Consider the following 22,921-nt stretch of genomic DNA (forward strand, 5'->3'; position numbering starts at 1 on the left):
CACGCACAGTCATGTTGACTATCCCGAATGAATCCTTGCCTTTCCAAATACATGTACATCCTGTCCCTTCGAATTCCCTCCAACAACTTGCCCAACACTGAGGTCAGGCTCACTGGTCTATAGTTTCCTGGCTTGTCCTTACCATCCTTCTTAAACAGTGGCACCACGTTTGCCAACCTCCAGTCTTCCGGCACCTCACCTGTGACTATTGATGATACAAATATCTCAGCAAGAGGCCCAGCAATCACTTCTCTAGCTTCCCACGGAGTTCTCGGGTACACCTGATCAGGTCCTGGGGATTTATCCACCTTTACCCGTTTCAAGACATCCAGCATTTCCTCCTCTGTAATCTGGACATTTTGCAAGATGTCACCATCTATTTCCTTACAGTCTATATTTTCCATATCCTTTACCACAGTAAATACTGATGCAAAATACTCAGTTAGTATCTCCCCCATTTTCTGAGGCTCGACACAAAGGCCGCCTTGTTGATCTTTGAGGGGCCCTATTCTCTTCTCTAGCTACCCTTTTGTCCTTAATGTATTTGTAAAAACCATTTGGATTCTCCTTAATTCTAATTGCCAAAGCTACCTCATGTCCCCTTTTTGCCCTCATGATTTCCCTATTAAGTATACTCCTACGTCCTTTATACTCTTCTAAGGATTCACTCGATTTATCCTGTCTATACCTTACATATGCTTCCTTCTTTTTCTTAACCAAACCCTTAATTTCTTTAGTCATCCAGTATTCCCTATGCCTACCAGCTTTTCCTTTCACCCTGACAGGAATATACTTTTTCTGGATTCTCGTTATCTCATTTCTGAAGGCTTTCCATTTTCCAGCTGTCCCTTTACCTGCAAACATCTGCCCCCAATCAGCTTTCGAAAGTTCTTGCCTAATACCATCAAAATTGGCCTTTCTCCAATTTAGAACTTCAACTTTTAGATCTGGTCTATCCTTTTCCATCACTATTTTAAATCTAATAGAATTATGGTCGCTGGCCCCAAAGTGCTCCCCCACTGACTCCTCAGTCACCTGCCCTGACTTATTTCCCGAGAGTAGGCCAGATTTTGCACCTTCTCTCGTAGGTACATCCACATATTGAATCAGAAAATTGTCTTGTACGCACTTAACAAATTCCTCTCCATCTAAACCTTTAACACTATAGCAGTCCCAGTCTGTTTGGAAAGTTAAAATCTTCTGCCATAACCACCCTATTATTCTTATAGACAGCTGAGATCTCCTTACAAGTTTGTTTCTCAATTTCCCTCTGACTATTAGGGGGTCTATTATACAATCCCAATAAGGTGATCACGCCTTTCTTATTTCTCAGTTCCACCCAAATAACTTCCCTGGATGTATTTCTGGGAATATCCTCCCTCAGTACAGCTGTAATGCTATCCCTTATGGAACATTCGCTGCCAGTCCTGCCCATCTCTGAGCCATGTTTATGTAATTGCTATGATATCCCAGTCCCATGTTCCTAACCATGCCCTGAGTTCATCTGCCTTCCCCGTTAGGCCCCTTGCATTGAAATAAATGCAGTTTAATTGATTAGACCTACCTTGTCCCTGCCTTCCCTGGCTGTTTGACTCGCTTCTGTTCTCAACTGTACCAGTCTCAGATTGATCTCTTCCCTCACTATCTCCCTGGGTCCCATCCCTCCACCTTACTGGTTTCAATCTTCCTGAGCAGCAATTTTCCCTGCCAGTATATTAGTCCCTTTCCAATTTAGGTGCAATCCGTTCTTCTTGTACAGGTCACTTCTACCCCAAAAGAGATTCCAATGATCCAAAAATGTGAATCCTTCTCCCCTGCACCAGCTCCTCAGCCATGCATTCATCTGCTCTATCCTCCTATTTCTGCCCTCACTAGCTCGTAGCACTGGGAGTAATCCAGATATTACGACTCTCGAGGACCTTTTTAAATTCCTGCCTAACTCTCTGTAATCTCCCTTCAGAATCTCAACCTTTTCTCTTCCTATGTCGTTGGTTCCAATGTCTTCCTGGCCCCTCTCACCCTTTGAGATCATTCTGCACGCTCTCTGAGACATCCTTGATCCAGGCACCAGGGAAACAACACACCATTCTGCTTTATCGCTGCTGGCCACAGAAACGTCTGTCTGTACCTCTGACTACAGAATCCCCGAACACAATTGATCTCTTGGAAGTCGATGTACCCCTCATTGCATTAGAGCCAGTCTCAATACCAGAAACTTGGCTGTTCGTGCTATGTTCCCCTGAGAATCCAAACTCACCATCTAACTGAAAACTCCAGTTACGGTGTTTTTCTCCTTGGTGAATACAGATGAGATATAATCCTTTAAGACCTCACCCACATTCACTGGGTCCACTCACAGGTTGCCCCTTTTTAGATTAGATTAGATTCCCTCAGTTTGGAAGTAGGCCATTTGGTTGCTAATAAGTCCCACTCTTTCTCTGGTAATCTTCTTATTCTTAATATACATATAAAATGCCTGGGGATTTTCTTTGAAACTGTCAGAAATATTTCATGACATCTGTGGTAAGTAAGTTACTTGAGAAGATATATATGAGATATATATGAGAAATAAGACATACAAGCATTCGGAGTAGGCAACATGGCTTTGTGTGTGAGAGATCACGCCTCACAAATTTGTTTGAGTTCTTTGATGAAGTGACCAGGAAGATTGACAAAGACAGGGTGGAAGATGTAGTCTTTATGGATTTCAGTAAGACCTTTGATAATGTTCCACATGGTAGGATGCTCTGGAAGGTTAGATTACATGGAATCCAGGGAAACTGGCAAATTGGATACATAGTTGGCTTGTTGATAGGAAGCAGAGGGTAATAGTAAAAGGATGCTTGTCGGATTGGAGGCCTGTGACTAGTGGAGTGCTGGGCCCATTGCTATTGTTATCTATATCAATGATTTGGATGAGAACATACAAGGCACAATTAGTAAGTTTGCAGATGTCACTAAAATTGGCCGTATCGTGAACAGCGAGGAATGTTCTCAGAAATTACAGCAAGACCTTGATCAGCTGGGGAAGTGGGCTGAGAAATGGCAAATGGAGTTCAATATAGGTAAGTGTGAGGTCCTGTAGTTTGGAAAGTCAAATCAAGGTAGGATTTCATGGTGATTGGTAGGGCTTTAAGGAGTATAATGGAACAGAAGGACCTTGGAGTTCAGGTGCACAGTTCTGTGAAAGTGGAGTCATAGGTAGACAGGGTAGTGAAGGAGGCTTTTGGCATTCATCAGTCAGGGCATTGAGTATAGGAGTTGGGAAATTTTGTTGCAGCTGTACAGGACGTTTGTGAGGCCACACTTGGAGTATTGCGTTCAGTGTTGGTCACTTTGCTATAGGAAGGATATTATTAAACTGGAGAGAGTGTAGAAGAAATTTACAAGGATGTTGCTAGGACTCAAGGGTGAGTCGTAGAGAGAGGTTGGACAAGCTAGGACTTTTTTTTTACAGTGTAGGAGACTGAAGGGGGGATCTTATAGAAACATATAAAATCATGAAAGGCATGGATAGGGTGAATGCAATCAGTCTTTTTCCCAGGGTTGGGGAATAGAGGACGAGAGGGCATCAGTTTAAGGTTAGAGGGGAAAGAATAAAAGGGAACCTATGGGGCAACTTATTTTTTACACAGAGGGTGATAGACATATGGAATGAGCTGCCAGCAAAAGTGGTTGATGCATGTACATTAACATTTAAAAGGCATCTGGACAAATACATTTGGATAGGAAAAGTTTAGAAGGATATTGGCCGAGTGCAGGAAAGTTGGGTTAGCATGGATGGATATTTTGTTCAGTGTGGACCTGTTTGGGTCAAAGGGCCTGTCTCCAAGCTGTAGGGCTGTATGATTTCATGATCCTCTTTTCCTTCCTAATTTCCTTTTTAAGTGGTCTCCTACACTCTCTATACTTCTAAAGGGCCTCACCTCTCTTTAATGGTCTATACCTAACAAAAGTTTCCTCCTTTTTCTTTGTCAAACTCTCAAAATACCTCAACATCCAGTGTTCTCTGGACTTGCTGCCCGAGCCCTTCGCTCTTAGAGCAATATGTAGGCCCTGAACTTTTACTGTACTACTTTTAAAGGATTCCCATTTTCCAAATGTAGACTTTTCTGCAAATAGTTGCTCCCTCTCTGTTTGCTAGATCCTGTCTAATGATATTGAAACCCCGATCTTTCCCAATTTAGACACTTAACTTCTGAACTATCGCTATCTCTTTCCATAATAACTTTGAAACTTAGGGTCACTATTCCCAAAATGCTCACCCACTGACACTTCAAATACTTTATTGCCTTCATTCCCAAGAATTAGATTGAGCATGGCACCAGCTCAAGTAGGACTATCTACATACTGGGCACCAAAATCTCTTCTGAATGCACTTTAAAAATTCCACCTCATCTAATCCTCTCACATTAAGGCGATTCAGTTAATATTAGCAAAGTTGAAATCCCCTACAATCCCGTTTCTCTAACACCTTTCTGTGATTAGCCGACATGTCCACTCCTCTATCTCCCACTGACTGTTGGGAGGCCTGTGTTTTAATCCCATCAAAAAGTGATAGCCCCTTTTTTTAATTCTTCCTTTGTGCCAGGTATGATTCCAATCAATCGAGAGGCTTCGCTGCCATTCCCATTGACTAACTTTGCCAAGGTCTCCTTGGTGTTACACGTGGTCACATGTAACCCAGGTATCACTCTCACCCCGCCTTAGATTTTGAATCTGGAGCCAGTAAAACACCTTCAGCAACTAATACTGAAGTCAGAAATGTAACACAGTCACAGCTTCTTTAAGTTGATTAAAATGCAGAACATTCTGAAGAGTTATTGAACTCAAAATGTTAACTCTGTTTCTCACTTCACAAATGCTCCCAGAATTTTTTGTTTTTAGATTAGACTTACAGTGTGGAAACAGGCCCTTCGGCCCAACAAGTCCACACCGACCCGCCGAAGCGCAACCCACCCATACCCTTACCTAACACTACGGGCAATTTAGCATGGCCAATTCACCTGACCCGCACATCTTTGTGACTGTGGGAGGAAACCGGAGCACCCGGAGGAAACCCACGCAGACACGGGGAGAACGTGCAAACTCCACACAGTCAGTCGCCTGAGTCGGGAATTGAACCCAGGTCTCTGGTGCTGTGAGGCAGCAGTGCTAACCACTGTGCCACCGTGCCGCCCTTTTTTTCAGCAATTTCTATTTTTGTTTGTTTCAGATCTCCAGCACAAGCAATTCATTATTTGATTATCGTTTTAATTGCTTGTTGTAATTATTTTCAGGAAAACTGTCAATTTGATACCCAACTGTGATCCCAATGCATATGAAAGAAATTAAGTTGGTTGTAGATATAGTTTTAATTGCTTGTTGTAATTATTTTCAGGAAAACTATCAGTTCGATACCCAACTGTGATCCCTATGTATTTGAAAGAAATTAAGTTGGTTGTAGCAGAAGGACTTAAAGGTAAAAGTGAGACAGAATGGAATATTATGTGCAATCATTACAACAAGGTTGCCAAAGACCTTGGGAACTTGGATCATTTCATTTGCTCAGGTTTGTAAGTCTCAATATTCTAGGGTTTGAGACATATAACAATTGTTAAAATAATGAAGGTTTCTGAAGTACTTCAATTTACTAGTCCAAAGTTTTCTGACTTGACAATGGTTGGGGATACTTTTCAAAATGTTGCTGTTTCCATATATCTTCTATGTTCTATATCTGCCATATCCTTCTTCACAGTAAACACTGATGCAAAATACTTGTTTAGTATCCCCCCTCATTCCTGCGGTTCCACACATAGGCAGCCTTGCTACTCATTGAGTGGCCCTATTCTCTCCCTAGTTACCCTTTTGTCTTTACTGTATTTATAAAATCACTTTGAATTATCCTTAACCCTTTTCGCCCTTCTGATTTCCCTCTTAAGTATACTCCTACTGCCTTTATACACTTGTAAGGATTCACTCGATCTCTGCTGTTTATACCTGACATTGTGGCCCCTCAAATTTTGACAGGAAAGATATTGCATAATTTGTTCATTTTACTTTCCAAAATGGAAAATATTGCATAATTTGTTCATTTTATTTTCCAAAATGGTCAATTAAAGCTCCAAAATAATTTTAAACTTTCAAGAACGGATAGATTTCGGACAAGTGTTAGTCAGACATTCTTTCCACAGGATGCCAGGGAAGGCTATTTTGCTGAATCGAAGATTGTGGTGCACATCCAGTCAGGCAACATCAACTAATCTTTTACTATACATCTGTGTCCTATGATCCTGCTCCACTGATGCAGCAGCAGTCTGAAAGCTTCTATTCCAAATAAACCTGTTGGACAATAATCTGGTGTTGTGCCCAACACCAGCACCTCAACATTTTAACTGTCAAGGCACAGTGGATTAGGGGAAATCTTTATTAAATCTCAATCATGTTCCACGTGGAAAGAAAACAGAAAATATGGAATTTGAAATAATTTAATTCTCGTCTTAGTTTTGATTTCTGAAGGTGGGTCTCTCTCTTTGATGCACCTTTGATGTCCATACAGAGCAGAGGCTAAAAGCATAGCATGGTATCCTGTTCAAAGTCCTTCTAAAACCACTAACTAAAAATACTCATGAGCAAATGCAGAACAAATGTGGTTCAGTGATACTCCTTTCTGATATACCCAATCTCATGCTGCTGGTTTACTGAGTGAATCAATATAACTTGTCACTGGCCACTTGGGTGTTTCTTTTCTTCCTGGTAGTGGAAACAGAATAAAGATTTGCGCATCTTGTGTCTTTCACTGTGTCTCACAACATGGTGCTGGGGAATAAATAAAGCACTACCACAGTTAGGCGGTAGTGTGGGGGAAAAAAAGAAAAAAAAAACAATATAACTGGTAAGGGAAGCAGCACATGACCACTTAAGCCAGCAGTGATAGAGATCAGCTATTGGAAACAATGAATTATTTTTTATAATAAGATAACCAGAGTAAAATGACAAAGAATAGGTTTTGTTTCTCCATTTCAAGTAAATGAGAAAACATGATTTACGGTAAAGTGTACTTTTGTTTATTCATACTGAATGCTTTGAAACAATACTGGTTGTTTGTTTTTAATTTACTGTGGTTTAAAGTGAGATTCCATGTTGCAGATATTACTTTGCTGGACACAGATGAGCTGGATCTGTACATGGGAAAATACTCTGAAATAGAGCCAATATATGTCGATATCTGCAGAAAGACGTCAGAAAACAAGTATGAGACAATACATCCTCAGCAGAGCCTATCAGAGGCCCCAAAGTACTATTCGATTCAAAGTTACGGAGAAAATAAGCCACAGATATCCCCAGAACGAAACACTGAAATCAACTATTCTCAGCTGAATGCACCAGCCACACTAAGAAGCAACGTTAGATCATTGTTCAAGTTCTCACGCGGATCAAGTTCCATGCAAAAACCTGAAGCAAAATATATTGCCTGTATGAGTGAGGTTCCAGATGACATACAACATTTGAATGTGGATGAGGTCTGTGACTGTTTGAATTTATTAAACATGGGGGAGTATACTGAGATCTTTCAGTCACAGCAAGTTGATGGCCAATTGCTTTCTGATCTGGATAGAGACATGATGCTCAACACATTTGGGATGAGTAATTTCCATGTCACAAAATTAATACGTTTCCGTGAAGGATGGAGACCAAAGTAACTAGGAATAGTCTCCTCTTTCAAAAACATTGTGATGAAGCATATTCTGAAGTGCTCATAATCAGAAAAATTACAATATAGGTAGTTCTCCTCTAATGGCCTAGTTGCGTGCCAGTGAAATCTCTACTTAATAGAAAATCACTTAATAGAAAAAATAGGGCCTATGGGAAAAGTGGGGTTAGATTAGATTAGATTACTTACAGTATGGAAACAGGCCCTTCGGCCCAACAAGTCCACACTGACCCGCCGAAGCGCAACCCACCCATACCCCTACATTTACCCCTTACCTAACACTACGGGCAATTTAGCATGGCCAATTCACCTGACCCGCACATCTTTGGACTGTGGGAGGAAACCGGAGCACCCGGAGGAAACCCACGCAGACACGGGGAGAACGTGCAAACTCCACACAGTCAGTCGCCTGAGTCGGGAATTGAACCTGGGTCTCAGGCGCTGTGAGGCAACAGTGCTAACCACTGTGCCACCGTGCCGCCCACAAGGGGGCAGACCAACAAAGAATATCATTCACGATCTCTCAAAAATCGCCCAAAAGCTAATGTAAAGTATAGCACAGCTTGAATGAAGGTTTAAATCATATTTGTTAACAAAAGTAAATTTAATCAAGTACATTGAAAAAATATTCTTAATGCAGGGACAGAGGATCATCATCACTACCACCTTCAAGTCAGTTGTGGTCGCAGAAATAGACAGCTGCGGTTGATTGTCTTCTGCTCTTTCTTGGGGTTGATTTAAAAAGGACATCCAGTTTTTGCTGCTTTGACCTTTTTTTTCCTATCTTGAAGAAACTGTTCATAGGGTTACAGATGATGTCTTATTAAATAAACTGCTAACCCTGCTGTAATCATTGTCCGCTAAGAGCTGCAACAGCCCCTCAATTTCCCTCAGGATAGAAGACAAAAGAGATATGGAAAGCTGTCATGGTGCTGCATCCTGGACTTCATCTTTTTCATCTCCAGCTTCCACTTCCCCCTCAGTGACAAGCTGTTGTAGATCAGCTGTAGAGAGTTCTTCACAGTGGGATTCAAGCAGCTCTTCAATATCCTCACCTTCCACTTCTTCAAAGCCAACTTGCTTTGCAAGGTTAACACAATGCTCTTTGATTTTTGGGAGCTCCCTTGACAGTTCACATCCTTTAAAATCTTGAAAAAAATTCCTGGAGGAGCTGCCACCAAACTGCATGCAGGTAGTCTTTATTGGTATCATTCCTCGTGAAGGGCTTTTGCCCGAAATGTCGATTCTCCTGTTCCTTGGATGCTGCCTGACCTGCTGTGCTTTTGTAGCACTACACTCTCGATGCTGAGCTCCAGCATCTGCAGTCCTCACTTTCTCCTAGTTGATGTCACCCTAGCCCTCCACAATAATATCAATAGCATTCTTGACGTTAAAGCTCTTAAAAAATTGAAGAACACTGTCCTTATTATCCCTGTCAGTAGCTGCAATCAGCCTCTTAAATATGCGTCTTAAATAATATGCTTTAAAAGCTGATATTGCACCCTGGTGTATGGGTCGAATGAGAGAGGTTATGTTTGGAGCTAGAAGTAGCACTTTGAAGTTTTCAAATGGTGTATAAAAGTAACGCAGGAATTATACATGGTTTTAGAAGGAGAGCAATGAACATTCATAAGTTCAATTTTTACGATGAAGATGCTCAATGTATAGTACTGTATCTCTCACATGCTCTGATGGCAGCTGGCATCAGAATGGCATGCAGACTTTGGTGCTGACATCGCAAAACAATCACTGCTGAAATCATGCGATTGCAAATAGAGGTAAGCATTCTCAAAAATACAGTTCCTCAATTCTTCAGCGACATTTTAGCCAAATCAAACTGCCAAAACACACTTTATACAAGAAACATCTGTATCAGCATTGTACAACTTTACACTAAGCATATCTTTGGTGGAGAAACAAGTAAATTTTGTAAAGTGAAAGAATCTGTAAAGTTAGTGTAATAATTTTGAAAATGCCACCAACATCTGTATCTCAGCTCAAAGGTTAATTTGAAATGTCAATAAAAGAAAGAATTGACTGACTGCCGCCTTGAAGTCTGCATGAATCCACTGTAATCTTTTGCATGAGTACTGTTGGTGCTACTCTTCTAGCATAGTGGTTGAATTTCGCTAGGACAACATTGCTGATTTATAGCTCTTACGGCAGTAGTGCTTAATCTGCACCATCCCAAGGATGAAAAATGTGGCACAGGAAAAGCATAGCAGGTCAGGCAGCATCCAAGGAGCAGGAGAGTCAATATTTCGGGCATAAGCCCTTCATCAGGAATGATGATAGGCTTATGCCTGAAATGTCGACTCTCCTGCTCCTTGGATGCTGCCTGACCTGCTGTGCTTTTCCAGCACCATGTTTTACAACTCTGATCTCCAACATCTGCAGTCCTCACTATCTCCTACCAGTTTTTTCATAGGTATATATTTCATAGGCTGTAAAAATGCTCATTTGAGGTACTTACATTTTCTTTGTTCCATTCCTCTGCACAAAATTACACAGATGACGTCACAAGCAATATATGGAGTTCCTCCTGATGTTGAGCTATACACAAAGACACAAGAAATAGTCCTGAAGACTTGTGCTCCAGACCTTGCCATTCCCCCACCCAAGCAGTTCCAATATTGGCATCTACCTGACGATGTGGAAAATTGCCATAGTATGTCCTGTCCATAAAAAGCAGGACAAATCCAACCGAGCCAATTACCTCTCCCCACCCCCCCACCCCCACCCCCATCTGCCTACTTTCCATCATTAGTAATGCGATGAAAGGTGTCATCGATAGTCCTATCAAGCAACACCTGCTCATCGATAACCTGCTCAGTGACACCCAGTTTGGATTCCGCCTAGGCCTCATTACAGCTTCGGTTCATACGGGAGAGTGACAGGTCTTCACATCAAGGCTGCATTTGAACGAGTATGGCATTAAGGAGCTGTAGCAAAACTGGAATCAATGGGTATTAGGGATCAAATTCTTCGGTAGTAAGAATCATACCTGACACATAGGAAGATAGTCAAGGCTGTTGGAGGTCAATCATCTGGAGTCAGAACATATCTGCAGGAGTTTCTCAGGTAGCGTCCTTGGCCCAACCATCTTCAGCTACTTCATCAATTACCTTCCTCCATCATAAGGCCCGAAGTCAGGATGTTCGCCGATGATTGCATAATGTTCAGCACCATTCACGACTCCTCAGAAGTTGAAATAGTCCATGTCCAAATGGAACAAGATCTGGACAATTCTTGGGGAAACAAGTGGCAAATAACATTTACACCAAACAAATGCCAGGTTATGACCACTACCAATACGAGACAAACTAACCACTGCCCCTTGACATTGAATTCCCCCCCTACCAACATCCTGGGAGTTATCATTGATCAGAAACTCAACTGGACTCAACACTTAAATACATTGGCTACAACAGCAGGTCAGAGGCTAGGAATACTGCGGCAAGTAACTCACTTCCTGACTCCTGAAAGTCTGCCCACACTCTGCAAAACACAAGTCAGGAGTGTGATGCTATACTCCCCACTTGCCTGGATAAATGCAGTCCCAACAATACTCAAGAAGCGTGATACCATCCAGAACAAAGCAGTCTGCTTGATTGGCACTGTATCCACAAGCATTCATTCCCTCCATCACCAATGCTCAGAAGCAGTGTGCACTATCCACAAGATGCACTGCAGAAATTCACCAGAGATGCTCAGAAAGCAACTTCTACATCCACAACCACTTCCACCTAAAAGGCCAAGGGCAGAATATACATGAAAACACCACCACCTTCAAGTTCAGCTCCAAGCCACTCACCATCCTGACTTGGAATATATCGGCGCTCCTTCATTTCGCTGGGTCAAAATCCTGGAATTCCCTCCCTAATGGCATTGTGGGTTAACCCAAAACAGGTGGACTGCAGTGGTTCAAGAAGGCAGCTCCCCACAACCTTCTCAAGGGTAACCAGGGGCAGGCAATAAAATGCTGGCCTGTCAGCAATGCCCACATACCACAAAATGAATAAAGAAAGGAAAGAATGCAGCAGGGACCATGACCACCTGACTTCAATATTGGTGCACATTTAGTACAAGCTGCCTGTGTTGTCAATTCTCAGTTTTCTCTTCCCGCCCTGTCAATCAATTTTTCTGTGTCCACACTGATGCAGGTTTCCTAAATACAAAAATACTGGAGAGCAGTCAGCTAGCAATCTACACTACTGCTTAGCTTGCATTGATGATGCATGGAACATGAAAAGTCAGGACAAAATTGATAGAAAGGAAAGGAGGAAAAGGATCCCAGCTCAGCTATGAATGGCAGAGAGTTGGAAACCATTTGCAAAAACTTCAATTGGAGGACCTGCTACAACCACCCACATTCACACTCTCATTTAGTCACTAACATGAGTCTCTAGCACTCCACAGCTTCACCCACCCATACCTACATAGAACATAGAATATTACAGCACAGTACAGGCCCTTCGGCCTTCGATGTTGCACTGACCTGTGAAACCAATATGAAGCCCATATGACCTACACTATTCCATTCTCGTCCATAGACCTATCCAATGAACATTTAAATGCCCTTAAAGTTGGCAAGTCTACTACTGTTGCAGGCAGTACATTCCATGCCCCTACTTCTCTCTGAGAAAAGAAACTACCTCTGACATCTGTCCTATATCTATCACCCCTCAGTTTAAAGCTACATCCCTTGGCGCTAGCCATCGCCATCAGAGAAAAAAGGCTCTCACTGTCCAACCTATCTAACCCTCTGATTATCTTATATGCCTCAATTAAGTCACCTCTCAACCTTCTCTCTAACGAAAACAGCCTGAAGTCCCTCAGCCTTTCCTCTTCAGACCTTCCTTCCATACCAATGAACATCCTAATAAATCTCCTCTGAACCATTTCCAAAGCTTCCACATCCCTCCTATAACGTGGTGACCAGAACTGTACACAATAATTCAAGTGCGGCCATACCAGAGTTTTGTACAGCTGCAGCATGACATCATGGTTCCGAAACTCAATCCCTCTTCCAATAAAAGCTAACACACCGTATGCCTTCCTGACAACCCTACCAACCTGGGTGTTAGGTAAAGGGATAAATGTAGGGGAATGGGTCTGGGTGGGTTGCACTTCTGCGGGTCGGTATGGACTTGTTGGGCCGAAGGGCTTGTTTCCACACTGTAAGTAATCTAATCTAATCTTATGGGCAGCATGGTCATTCAGTAGTTAGCACTGCTGTCTCACAGCGCCAGGGTCCCAGGTTTGATTCCAGCCTCGGGCAACTGTCTGTGTGGAGTTTGTACATTCTCCCCATGTCTGTGCAGGTTTCCTCCCACAGTCCAAAGATGTGCAGGCCAAGTGAATTGGCCATGCTAAATTACCCATAGTGTTAGGTGCATTACTCAGAGGGAAATGGGTCTGGGTGGGTTACTCTTCAGAGGGTCAGTGTGGGCTTATAGGCATAGGACATTGAACATTACAGCGCAGTACAGGCCCTTCGGCCCTCGATGTTGTGCCAACCAGTCATACCAATCTGAAGCCCATCTAACCTACACTATTCCATGTATGTCCATATGCTTGTCCAGTGACGACTTAAATGCACTTAAAGTTGGTGAATCTACTACCGTTGCAGGCAAAGTATTCCATACCCTTACTACTCTCTGAGTAAAGATTCTCATAGAGTCATAGAAATGTACAGCATCAAACATACCTTTCGGTCCAACCCATCTATGCTGACCAGATATTCCAACCCAATCTAATCCCACCTGCCAGCACCTGGCCTATATCCCTCCAAACCTCTCCTATTCATATACTCATCCAAATGCTTCTTAAATGTTGCAATTGTACCAGCCTCCACCACTTTCTTTGGCAGCTCATTCCATACCCGTACGACCCTCTGTATAAAAAAGTTACCCCTTAGGTCTCTTTTATATCTTTCCCCTCTCACCCTAAACCTATGGTTTTGATTGGATTGAAGAGCAAAGATGATTCTGGAGAGGAGCAAGAGAGACGGGTTAGTTGTTATGGGGGACTTTAACTTTCCAAATATTGAATGGGAATGCGATAGTTCGAGCACTTCAGATGGGTTAGTTTTTGTCCAGTGTGTGCAGGAGGGTTTCCTGACACAGTATGTAGACAAGCCCACAAGGGGCGATGCCATACCAGCGGATTTGGTACTGGGTAATGGTCCTGGCCAGGTATTAGATTTGGTGATAGTGACCACAATTCAGTTTTGTTTACTTTACATTGGAAAGGGATTGGTGTACACTGCAGGGCAAGAGTTATATATAGCTGGCCCTCTCCAATCCCTCTTCTCCCCTCACCATCATCTCCCCTCTCTTCTCATCATCCCCGTCCCTTTCACCACCTTCCCTCTCACCACCAACCATTCCTTAAACTCGTTCGGGGCACAAACATTTTTCAGATTCACACTCTTCTCTGAGATAGTTCCAAAGCAGCGGCGAACTTTCTAGAAAGTTCTTGGGAGCACAAGCAACTTCCCCATCTCCATGGCAACCCGCTACCAACGTCATGCGGGTAGGAGGCTGGGACAAAACGGTTGGGCCAGTGACGAAAGCTGGGCGGCACCAATCGGGTCGGGGCGGGGCCGTAACGCGTATAGGGCGTGTCGAAGCGGTGGGAGGGCGGGGCATAGACCGAGAAATACTTCAAATGGCTATAGAGGGGGAGGGGCAGAGGCTCGTCATGGGCGAGGCATCAGCCAGGGGGCGGAGGCCATCTAGAATTTTCTGCCGCTTCGGTTTAAATGGCCAGAGCAGAGTCGCGCGTGAGCGCGAGGTAGCGCGGAATTGAAGACGGTCGGAGGTTGTTTCTTTGATGGTGTGGGCTTCGGCTTCAAATCATAATAAGAATTAAACGGCGGTCTGTGATCCGATATTAAAGGGTGAGCGGCCGCGATACCCGGGGTCATAATGGCGGTGGTGATGGTGAACAATATTTGTTCACCTCTGAGTGTTGTTACCCTATACGATGTTTCATTCCCATCCCAGGAGGAAGACCGTTGTTAATATTGGAATAATTGAGTGAGCGCGGTTGTTTTTAAAAGAAACTCGCTGTTTCTAATTTAATTTATAGGGTAGCCATGGTGAAGGAGACAGCTTACTATGATATCCTGGGGGTCAAACCCAGCGCTGGTTCTGAGGAGATCAAGAAGGCGTATCGGAAACTGGCCCTGAAATATCACCCCGACAAAAACCCCAACGAAGGGGAGAAGGTACGGTAGGAAAACGAAACGGGCAATCAGACAGGCACTGGCGATCCGGACACTTCGAGAACATCCCGTCTGATCGGAATGAATATTTGAGGTTGAGACTCAAACTGAGTCTCGTGATCACCCAGGCTTTCATCCTGGCTCTTTTATTCCATAGGAGAAAGTGAGGTCTGCAGATGCTGGAGATCAGAGCTGAAAATGTTGCTGGAGAAGTGCAGCAGGTCAGGCAGCATCCAAAGAACAGGAAATTCGACGTTTTGGGCATTAGCCCTTCTTCAAGAATGAGGAAAGCATGTCCAGCAGGCTAAGATAAAAGGTAGGGAGGAGGGACTTGGAGGTGAGGTGATGGAGATAGGAGACCAAGGTCAGGGTAATAGGCTGGAGTGGGGTGGGGGTGGAGAGGTCAGGAAGAATGAGGGCAGATGATATGCTGTGTATGTAGGTAGGTGAGGTGGTAGGTTAGGAAGGCGGTGCTGAGTTTGAGGGAATCGACTGAGACAAGGTGGGGGGAGGGGAAATGAGGAAACTGGAGAAATCTGAGTTCATCCCATGTGGTTAGAGAGTTCCCAGGCGTAAGATGAGGCGCTCTTCCTCCAACTATTGTGTTGTTATGGTCTGGCGATGGAGTCCAAGGACCTGCATGTCCTTGGTGGAGTGGGAGGGGGAGTTAGTGTTGAGCCACGGGGTGGTTGGGTTGGTTGGTCCGGGTGTCCCAGAGGTGTTCTCTGAAATGTTCCGCAAGTAGACGGCCTGTCTCCCTAATATAGTGGAGGCCACGTCTGGTGCAGTGGATGCAATAGATGGTGTGTGGAGGTGCAGGTGAATTTGTGGCTGATATGGAAGGATCCCTTGGGGCCTTGGAGAGAAGTAAAGGAGGAGGTGTGGGTGCAAGTTTTGCATTTCTTGCGGTTGCAGGGGAAGGTGCCGGGAGTGGAGGTTGGGTTGGTGGGGGGTGTGGACCTGACGAGGGAGTCACGGAGAGAGTGGTCTTTTCGGAACGCTGAAAGGGGAGGGGAATGAAATATATCCCTGGTGGTGGGGTCTGTTTGGAGGTGGAGGAAATGACGGCGGATGATACGCTGTATATGGAGGTTGGTGAGGTGGTAGATGGTAGTTACCAGTTCCAAAATGTACAGCCCAGATGGCCTCCTTCAAGGAACGTAGATTCCCCCCAGACGTAATCGACGATGCCCTCTACCACATCTCCTCCACTTCCCGCTTTTCAGCCCTTGAGCCCCGCCCCTCTAACCACCACCAGGACAGAACCTCACTGGTCCTCACCTACCACCCCACCCACCTCCATAAACAGCGTATAGGGGAGTATCAGCGTTCCGAAAAGACCACTCCCACCGTGACTTCCTCGTCAGGTCCACACCCCCCACCAACCCAACCTCCACTTGGGTTGCAACTGCAAGAAATGCAAAACTTGCCCCCACACCACCTCCCTTACTTCTCTCCCAAGGGATCCTTCCATATCCGCCACAAATTCACCTGCACCTCCACACACACCATCTATTGCATCTGCTGCACCTGATGTGGCCTCCTCTATATTGGGGAGACAGGCCGCCTACTTGCGGAACATTTCAGAGAACACCTCTGGGACACCCGGACCAACCAACCCAACCATCCCGTGGCTCAACACTTTAACTCCCCCTCCCACTCCACAAGAACATGCATGTCCTTGGACTCCTCCATCGCCAGACCATAACAACACGACAGTTGGAGGAAGAGCGCCTCATCTTCTGCCTGGGAGCCCTCCAACCACAAGGGATGAACTCAGATTTCTCCAGTTTCCTCATTTCCCCTCCCCCCACCAGTCTCAGTCAAATCCCTCGAACTCAGCACCGCCTTCCTAACCTGCAATCTTCTCCTGACCTCTCCGCCCCCACCCCACTCTGGCCTATCACCCTCATCTTGACCTCCTTCCGCCTATTGCATCTCCATCACCCCTCCCCCAAGTCCCTCCTCCCTACCTTTTATCTTGGCCTGCTGGACACACTTTCCTCATTCCTGAAGGGCTTATGCCCGAAACGTCGAACTTCCTGTTCCTTGGATGCTGCCTGACCTGCTGCGCTTTTCCAGCAACACGTTTTCAGCTCTTTTATTCCAGTCTACAAGTTAATTGCAGACTCTGATGATCCATTGTACTCAACTGCTTGTGATGATTTATTACCTTTTAATGTCCCATACTCCCAAATAGAGATCAGTACTTGAACAAAATTCAAGATTGAGCCACTTCAGGGGATAATAACAATAAGGTGATGGAATCCTGCTAGATCTGCAGGTATAGTAATCCACAGTCACAAGGCAATGTTCTGGGGGCATAGGTTTGAATCCCACTACGACAGGTGAAATTTGAATTAAAGGGTAGCCAGGGAACGAAACGTTTGCAGCAAAAACTTCCAGCTCGGCGAGCAGAACCACAACAACGGATACCCGAGCTATAAATCTTCAATCAGATTTTAAAGGGTACTCTAATAGCTTGCTATGACAATAACATGGTTACTATCTAGCTTGTTAATGCCCTTCAGTGAGAAATCTGTTTACATTATGTAGCTTCTGCATGACTACAGATACATAGCAATGTAGCTGACTGTTAAATCTCCTATGAAAGTGCCTAGAGTGCTAAGATGTTCATGGGGAAACTAGGGAAGGCAATACAGCCAAACTTTCACTGGTACCTACATACTGTACAAGATTAAATAAAGCTATTGAATGCTTAGACATGTGAGCCTTCTGAAAGGAGGAGAGATGAGGGTTTGAGGGGGAATCCTGGGTGAAGGCATGAAATTAATAGTGTACTAATAATCTAGGATGTTCAAAAGGCCAGACTTAGATGAGCATGGCTGTCCATAGAAGCCATAACAATAACAGCATAGAAGGGGAGCATCCAATCCATCTTAGCCATACTGACCTGAAGATGTCCAGATGCCTGTGCTAGTCCTGTTGTCCTGCACATAACCAATTAATCTTGCAGCTTACAGCACCTAATGTGCAAATCCAGCTATTTGAGTTTAGGGGGTTTGCCTCTTTAAACAGCAAATTCCAGGTACCTATCACCCACTGTAAAGCTTATTTTCCTTCTGTCCCTGCTCATCCTTTTGCCACTTAGCTTGAATCAATGACCTATAGTTTTTGAACTCTGCCAGGGTTCGCAGGTTCATCTTGTCTATTCTACCCCCCCTTGCTTTTGTATGTTGCAATCATGTCACCCCTCAGCTTTCTCTATTCCAAAGAATATAGTCCTAACCCTTCATCATCTTGTAGTTAGTTTTCTAGCCTGGCAGCATTCCATTAATCATCTCCATTCCCTCCAGAGCATTAAAGTTTTGGGATAACCCATGTTTTGGCAGTGAGATTTGGCCATAGAATTAGGAAATGGTATTTTTGAGAATATTTTACCTCTGCTTGCAATAGCGCAATTCCAACGGGGGTCAGTTCGTGTACTTTGATGCTGTGCTGTACTGTGCATGCACTGATGCCCACTGCCAACAGAGCAGGTTTTGGTGAGGTACCGCCCAGTGGTTTTCTTGTGTTTTTAAATGTACTGTTTGAGATTTACTTTTGTTTTGTTAATACACATGATTTCAACCTTCAGGCAGTGCTTTCATTGCATTTGACCTTTGGGCGATTTTTGATCGGTCATGAGTAATTTCTTTTGCTGATCTCCCCCAGCCCTACTTTTTCCCAAAAAACCTTGTTTCTGTTAAGTGAATTTTCTATTAAGTGACTCAACTAGGAGAACTAACTGCACATCGGGGTGGCACGGTGACTGGTTAGCACTGCTGCCTCTCAGCACCAGGTCCAAGGTTCGATTCCAGCCTCTGGAGACTGCAAACTTCACACAGACATTCTCCCGGTGTCTGCATGGGTTTCTTCCGGGTGCTCCAGTTTCCTCCCACGGTCCAAAGATGTGCAGATTAGGTGAACTGGCCATGGAATATTGCCCATAGTGTTAGGTGCATTAGTCAGAGGGAAATAGGTCTGGGTGGGTTACTCTTCGGAGGATCGGTGTGGACTGGTTGGGCCGAAGGGCCTGTTTCTGCACTGTAGGGAATCTAATCCTTCCCGAAGTGCAGTGACCAGACCTGTGCACACTACAGTTGTGGTCCCACCAGTATCTTGTACAGTTTCATCATAAGGGCTTTTGCCTGAAATGTCGATTTTACTGCTCCTCGGATGCTGCCTGAACTGCTGTGCTCTTCCAGCACAACTAATCCAGAATCCATTCATCATTATATCCCTACTTGATATTCTATACCTTTCCTCAATGAAGGAGAGCATTCCATATGCATTTCCTTATAAATTTATCTAACTGTACTTCCTACTTTTAAGGATCTGTGCACCTCCATGCCAAGATCTCTCTGCTCGTTAGCCCTTCTCAGTATATTCTCACTTAACGTTTTCTAGTTTACTGTTTGGTCTTGCATTACCCCACACGTAATCAGTTGAATTGCATCTGCCACTTTCCTGCTCACTCCAGCAACACATCTCTATCATTTTGGAGCTTATGGCTATCCACTATACAATCACTTTTATCATCTGTAAATTTGCCAGTTATAGCTCTCCAGTTTGTCAATTTTGTTAATAACACAGTAGGTGGGTCTGGTGGGGATTAGAACAATGAAGGGGGAATATGACTGAAGCTTGTAGTGTATAGAATGGATATGCAGAAAATGCTTCACAAGTGGGAGAAACTAGACATGAGGGTGAATCCTCAGTGAAAACTGAGATGAAGAATTTCTTCAGTCAGCACTTGGTGATTCAGTGGAACTTGTTGCTGCAGAGGGGTGTAGAGGCCAAGTCATTGATTGTACTTAAGATATGTTCTTCTTTGGTAAGAGGATCAAGGTAATGGGGAGAAGACAGGAGAGTGGTAGGCTCACTTAGAAAGTAAGGAGGCATGGAATACAGGGAAATTTGGCTGTCAGGATACAGAATTGTCTGGCCCATGGAGGAGAGGGTGGTAGTAAATAGAAAGGATTCAACCTGGAACTTAGTGACCAGTGGTGTTCTGCAGGGATCTGTTCTGGGACCTCTGCTCTTTGATTTTTATCAGTGGCTTGGATGAGGAAGTTCGAAGGGTGGATTAGCATGTTTGCTGATGACAAAGATTGGTGGAGTTGTGGATATTGTGGACGGCTGCTGTAGGTTGCAATAGGACAATGACTATGCAGAGCTGGGCTGAGAAGTGACAGCTGGAGGTCAACTTGGAAAAGTGAAGTGATTCAATTTGAAAGTTGCATTTGAGTGCAGATTACAGGGTTTTTGGCAGTGTGGAAGGACAAAGAAATCTTGGGATCAATGTTCCCTCAAAGTTGCCACCCAAAGTGATAGGGTTGAGAACCCATAATGGTGTGTTGTCTTTCATTACAGGGGCATTGAGTTTAAGCCACGAGGTAATGCTGCAGCTCTGAAGCCTTAGTTAGACCACACTTTTTTGAATATTGTGTTCAGTTGTGGTCGCGTCATTATGGGAAGGATGTGGAAGCTCTAGAGGGTGCAGAGGAGATTTACCAGGATGTTCCCTGGACTGGAGGGCATGTCTTATGAAGAAAAGTTGAGGGAGCTAGGGCTTTCCTCATTGGAGTGAAGAATGATGACAGGTGACTTGATAGTGTACGAGATGAGGAGAGGCTTCGTGGATAGCCAGAGACTTTTTCCCCAGGGTGGGAATGGCTATCATGAGGGGACATAATTTGAAGATGTACGGAGAGCAATTTAGGGAGATATCAGAGGTAGGTTCTTTAAACAGTGGTTGTGTGGAATGCATTGTCAGCAGTGGTGGTAGTTAATATGTCAAGGACATAAGTGACTCTTGATAGGCAATTGATGATAGTAAAGTGTAGAGTATGTAGGTTAACCTCTTAAAGTAGGATAAAAGGTCAGAAGGCTGAAGGGCTTGTATTCTGTGTTTGTGTACAGTTGAGAAACATCAGTCATGATTGAATGGTTGAGCAAATTTGAGCCTAATGCCTAATTCTGCACCTATATCTTATGGTGTTATAGATTGATAGATAATTAGGAGAATGTTACATGATACTAATCATCTAAAAACTCTGATCAGGGTCATAAATCCTATTTCCAAACCATGATCAGATTTCAAAAGGTGAGGGTTTTTGACTTCTGTGTTAGAGGCTTCTGAGTGTGGACTTACTTGTCCAAAACTTGACTAGGAGTCTTTGAATCCAGCAGTAGAGGAAATCACGTTTGCAACCATGCCATCTTCTGCAGCATCTGAGTCCCATGATCTGAAGTTTAAATGTTCAGAGAATACATTGAAAGCTACGGAGTAAACATGCAAAATAAGCTGAGGGGGAGTGGATAAGTGAGTGGCTATTTGGATAGGTGGAACGGGGAGTACCTACTGCAAATCCTCTTGCAAAGATGCCTGCCTTGAAGTTTTTCTCCTCTCTCTAAGATTCTTATCTTATGGAGTCCCCCTCCCACTGCAAGTCCCAGATCACTTCTGCCCTGAAGCTCTTATGCTACTTTCTCCCCACCTCGACCCCCCTCTAGCTTATCTCTCCACACTTCAGGTTCTCTGTCTTTTATTCCTGATGAAGGGCTTTTGCCTGAAACGTCGATTTTACTGCTCCTCAGATGCTGCCTGAACTGCTGTGCTCTTCCAGCACCACTAATCCAGGAACAAGGGAGTGTCAGCTATGGCAGGTGGTGGGCACCCGCACCAATCGACCATACCGCCCTGTGGCCCAACATTTCAACTCCCCCTCCCCCTCCCACTCTGCCGAGGACATAGAGTTCCTGGGCCTCCTTCACCGCCGCCCCCTCACCACCAGATGCCTGGAGGAAGAATGCCTCATCTTTCGCCTCGGAAGACTTCAACCCAGGGCATCAATGTGGACTTTAACAGTTTCCTCATTTCCCCTTCCCCCACCTCATCCTAGTTCCTAACTTCCAGTTCAGCATTGTCCCCATGACTTGTCCGGACTTGCCCTACCTGCCTGTCTCCTTTTTCACCTGTCCACTCCACCCTCTCCTCCCTGACCTATCACGTTCATCCCCTCCCCCACACACCCATTGTCCTCTATGCTATTTTCTCCCCACTCCACCCTCTAGCTTATCTCTCCACACTTCAGGCTCACTGCCTTTATTCCTGATGAAGGGCTTTTGCCCGAAACGTCGATTTCACTGCACTTTGGATGCTGCCTGAAGTGCTGTGCTCTTCCAGCACCACTAATCCAGAATCTGGTTTTCTGCAATCATTGTTTTTACCTGCAGGACTGGTCAGGCAAGAATAGTGGGTTTGTTATTGTGTGGTTGCCAATTAGGGTGTTTTGTTGAGTGGTAAGTATGAGGAAGGGGCATGGTTCAATAGTTAGTCTGGAGTTGGCTTAGATTTTAACCTGTAACTTCTGATTGATTAACTATTATGATTAAGTGAGCCAGGTTCTTCGCAAATCTCTTGACTGCAGTGCTTTTTCAGCATTCCAGATGCCAGGGAAATTTTCAGTCCCCAGTTTGGGATTTCTGTATGGTTTCAATTTGCAATTGCAGTTAGATCTTTTACAACCACTCTGGCCATCAAAGTATCTGGACAGTTGTCCCCTAAGATAGAGACTTAGGGTTAGGGTCAGGGAGAGTAGTTGATAGTTGATTGGCCATTAGTTTAATAGGAATAGGATCTGGGAGAGCAAGAAGTGGGCTTCACGGTGTTGAGTTTGGAAACATTGTGCCAAATTGTCCTTTTGTTAAATAACTGGTTGAGAAAACTACAGTGTCAATGTAGACCATGCCCATTATTTCACTGAAATTGAGACTTAACCACGCTTTCTGAATTGCTTTTCCTGAACTTACTGTACCCTATCTTCCCCTACCTCAAACTCTGACCTCCCTTCAAGTTACTTCCTCCCCTAGCTTTTGAACCTGTCTCTACTTTGGCATTGGTTCTTTTTGGAATTAATATTTAATGGAGAACTTGGAAGATGTGTAAGACTCTGGTGCGGCGCATCTGGAGTATTGTGTGCAGTTTTGGT

General features: G+C 44.3%; 2 protein-coding genes across 3 annotated transcripts in view; both read left to right on the plus strand.

Annotated features, from left to right (window-relative positions):
• Positions 1 to 9,723, plus strand: part of LOC132834763 (uncharacterized) — a 37,102-nt gene extending 27,379 nt beyond the window's left edge. Inside the window, exons 4-6 of one of the 2 annotated variants that reach the window (XM_060853751.1) lie at positions 5,381 to 5,551; positions 7,129 to 7,502; positions 8,334 to 9,723. In XM_060853751.1, the coding sequence (XP_060709734.1) occupies positions 5,381 to 5,551; positions 7,129 to 7,502; positions 8,334 to 8,402 (614 nt within the window). In that variant the 3' untranslated portion in view covers positions 8,403 to 9,723. Of the gene's footprint in view, positions 1 to 5,380; positions 5,552 to 7,128 lie in introns of both variants that reach the window. The other variant, XM_060853750.1, reaches the window with a different exon arrangement.
• Positions 9,724 to 14,413: 4,690 nt separating this feature from the next.
• Positions 14,414 to 22,921, plus strand: part of LOC132834660 (dnaJ homolog subfamily A member 4-like) — a 39,464-nt gene continuing 30,956 nt past the window's right edge. The window contains exons 1-2 of the mRNA XM_060853595.1: positions 14,414 to 14,597; positions 14,789 to 14,927. Coding sequence (XP_060709578.1) covers positions 14,796 to 14,927 — 132 coding nt within the window. The 5' untranslated portion in view covers positions 14,414 to 14,597; positions 14,789 to 14,795. The remainder of the gene's footprint in view (positions 14,598 to 14,788; positions 14,928 to 22,921) is intronic.

The sequence above is a fragment of the Hemiscyllium ocellatum genome, chromosome 42, assembly GCF_020745735.1.
Source record: "Hemiscyllium ocellatum isolate sHemOce1 chromosome 42, sHemOce1.pat.X.cur, whole genome shotgun sequence".
Classification (NCBI taxonomy): Eukaryota; Metazoa; Chordata; class Chondrichthyes; order Orectolobiformes; family Hemiscylliidae; genus Hemiscyllium; species Hemiscyllium ocellatum.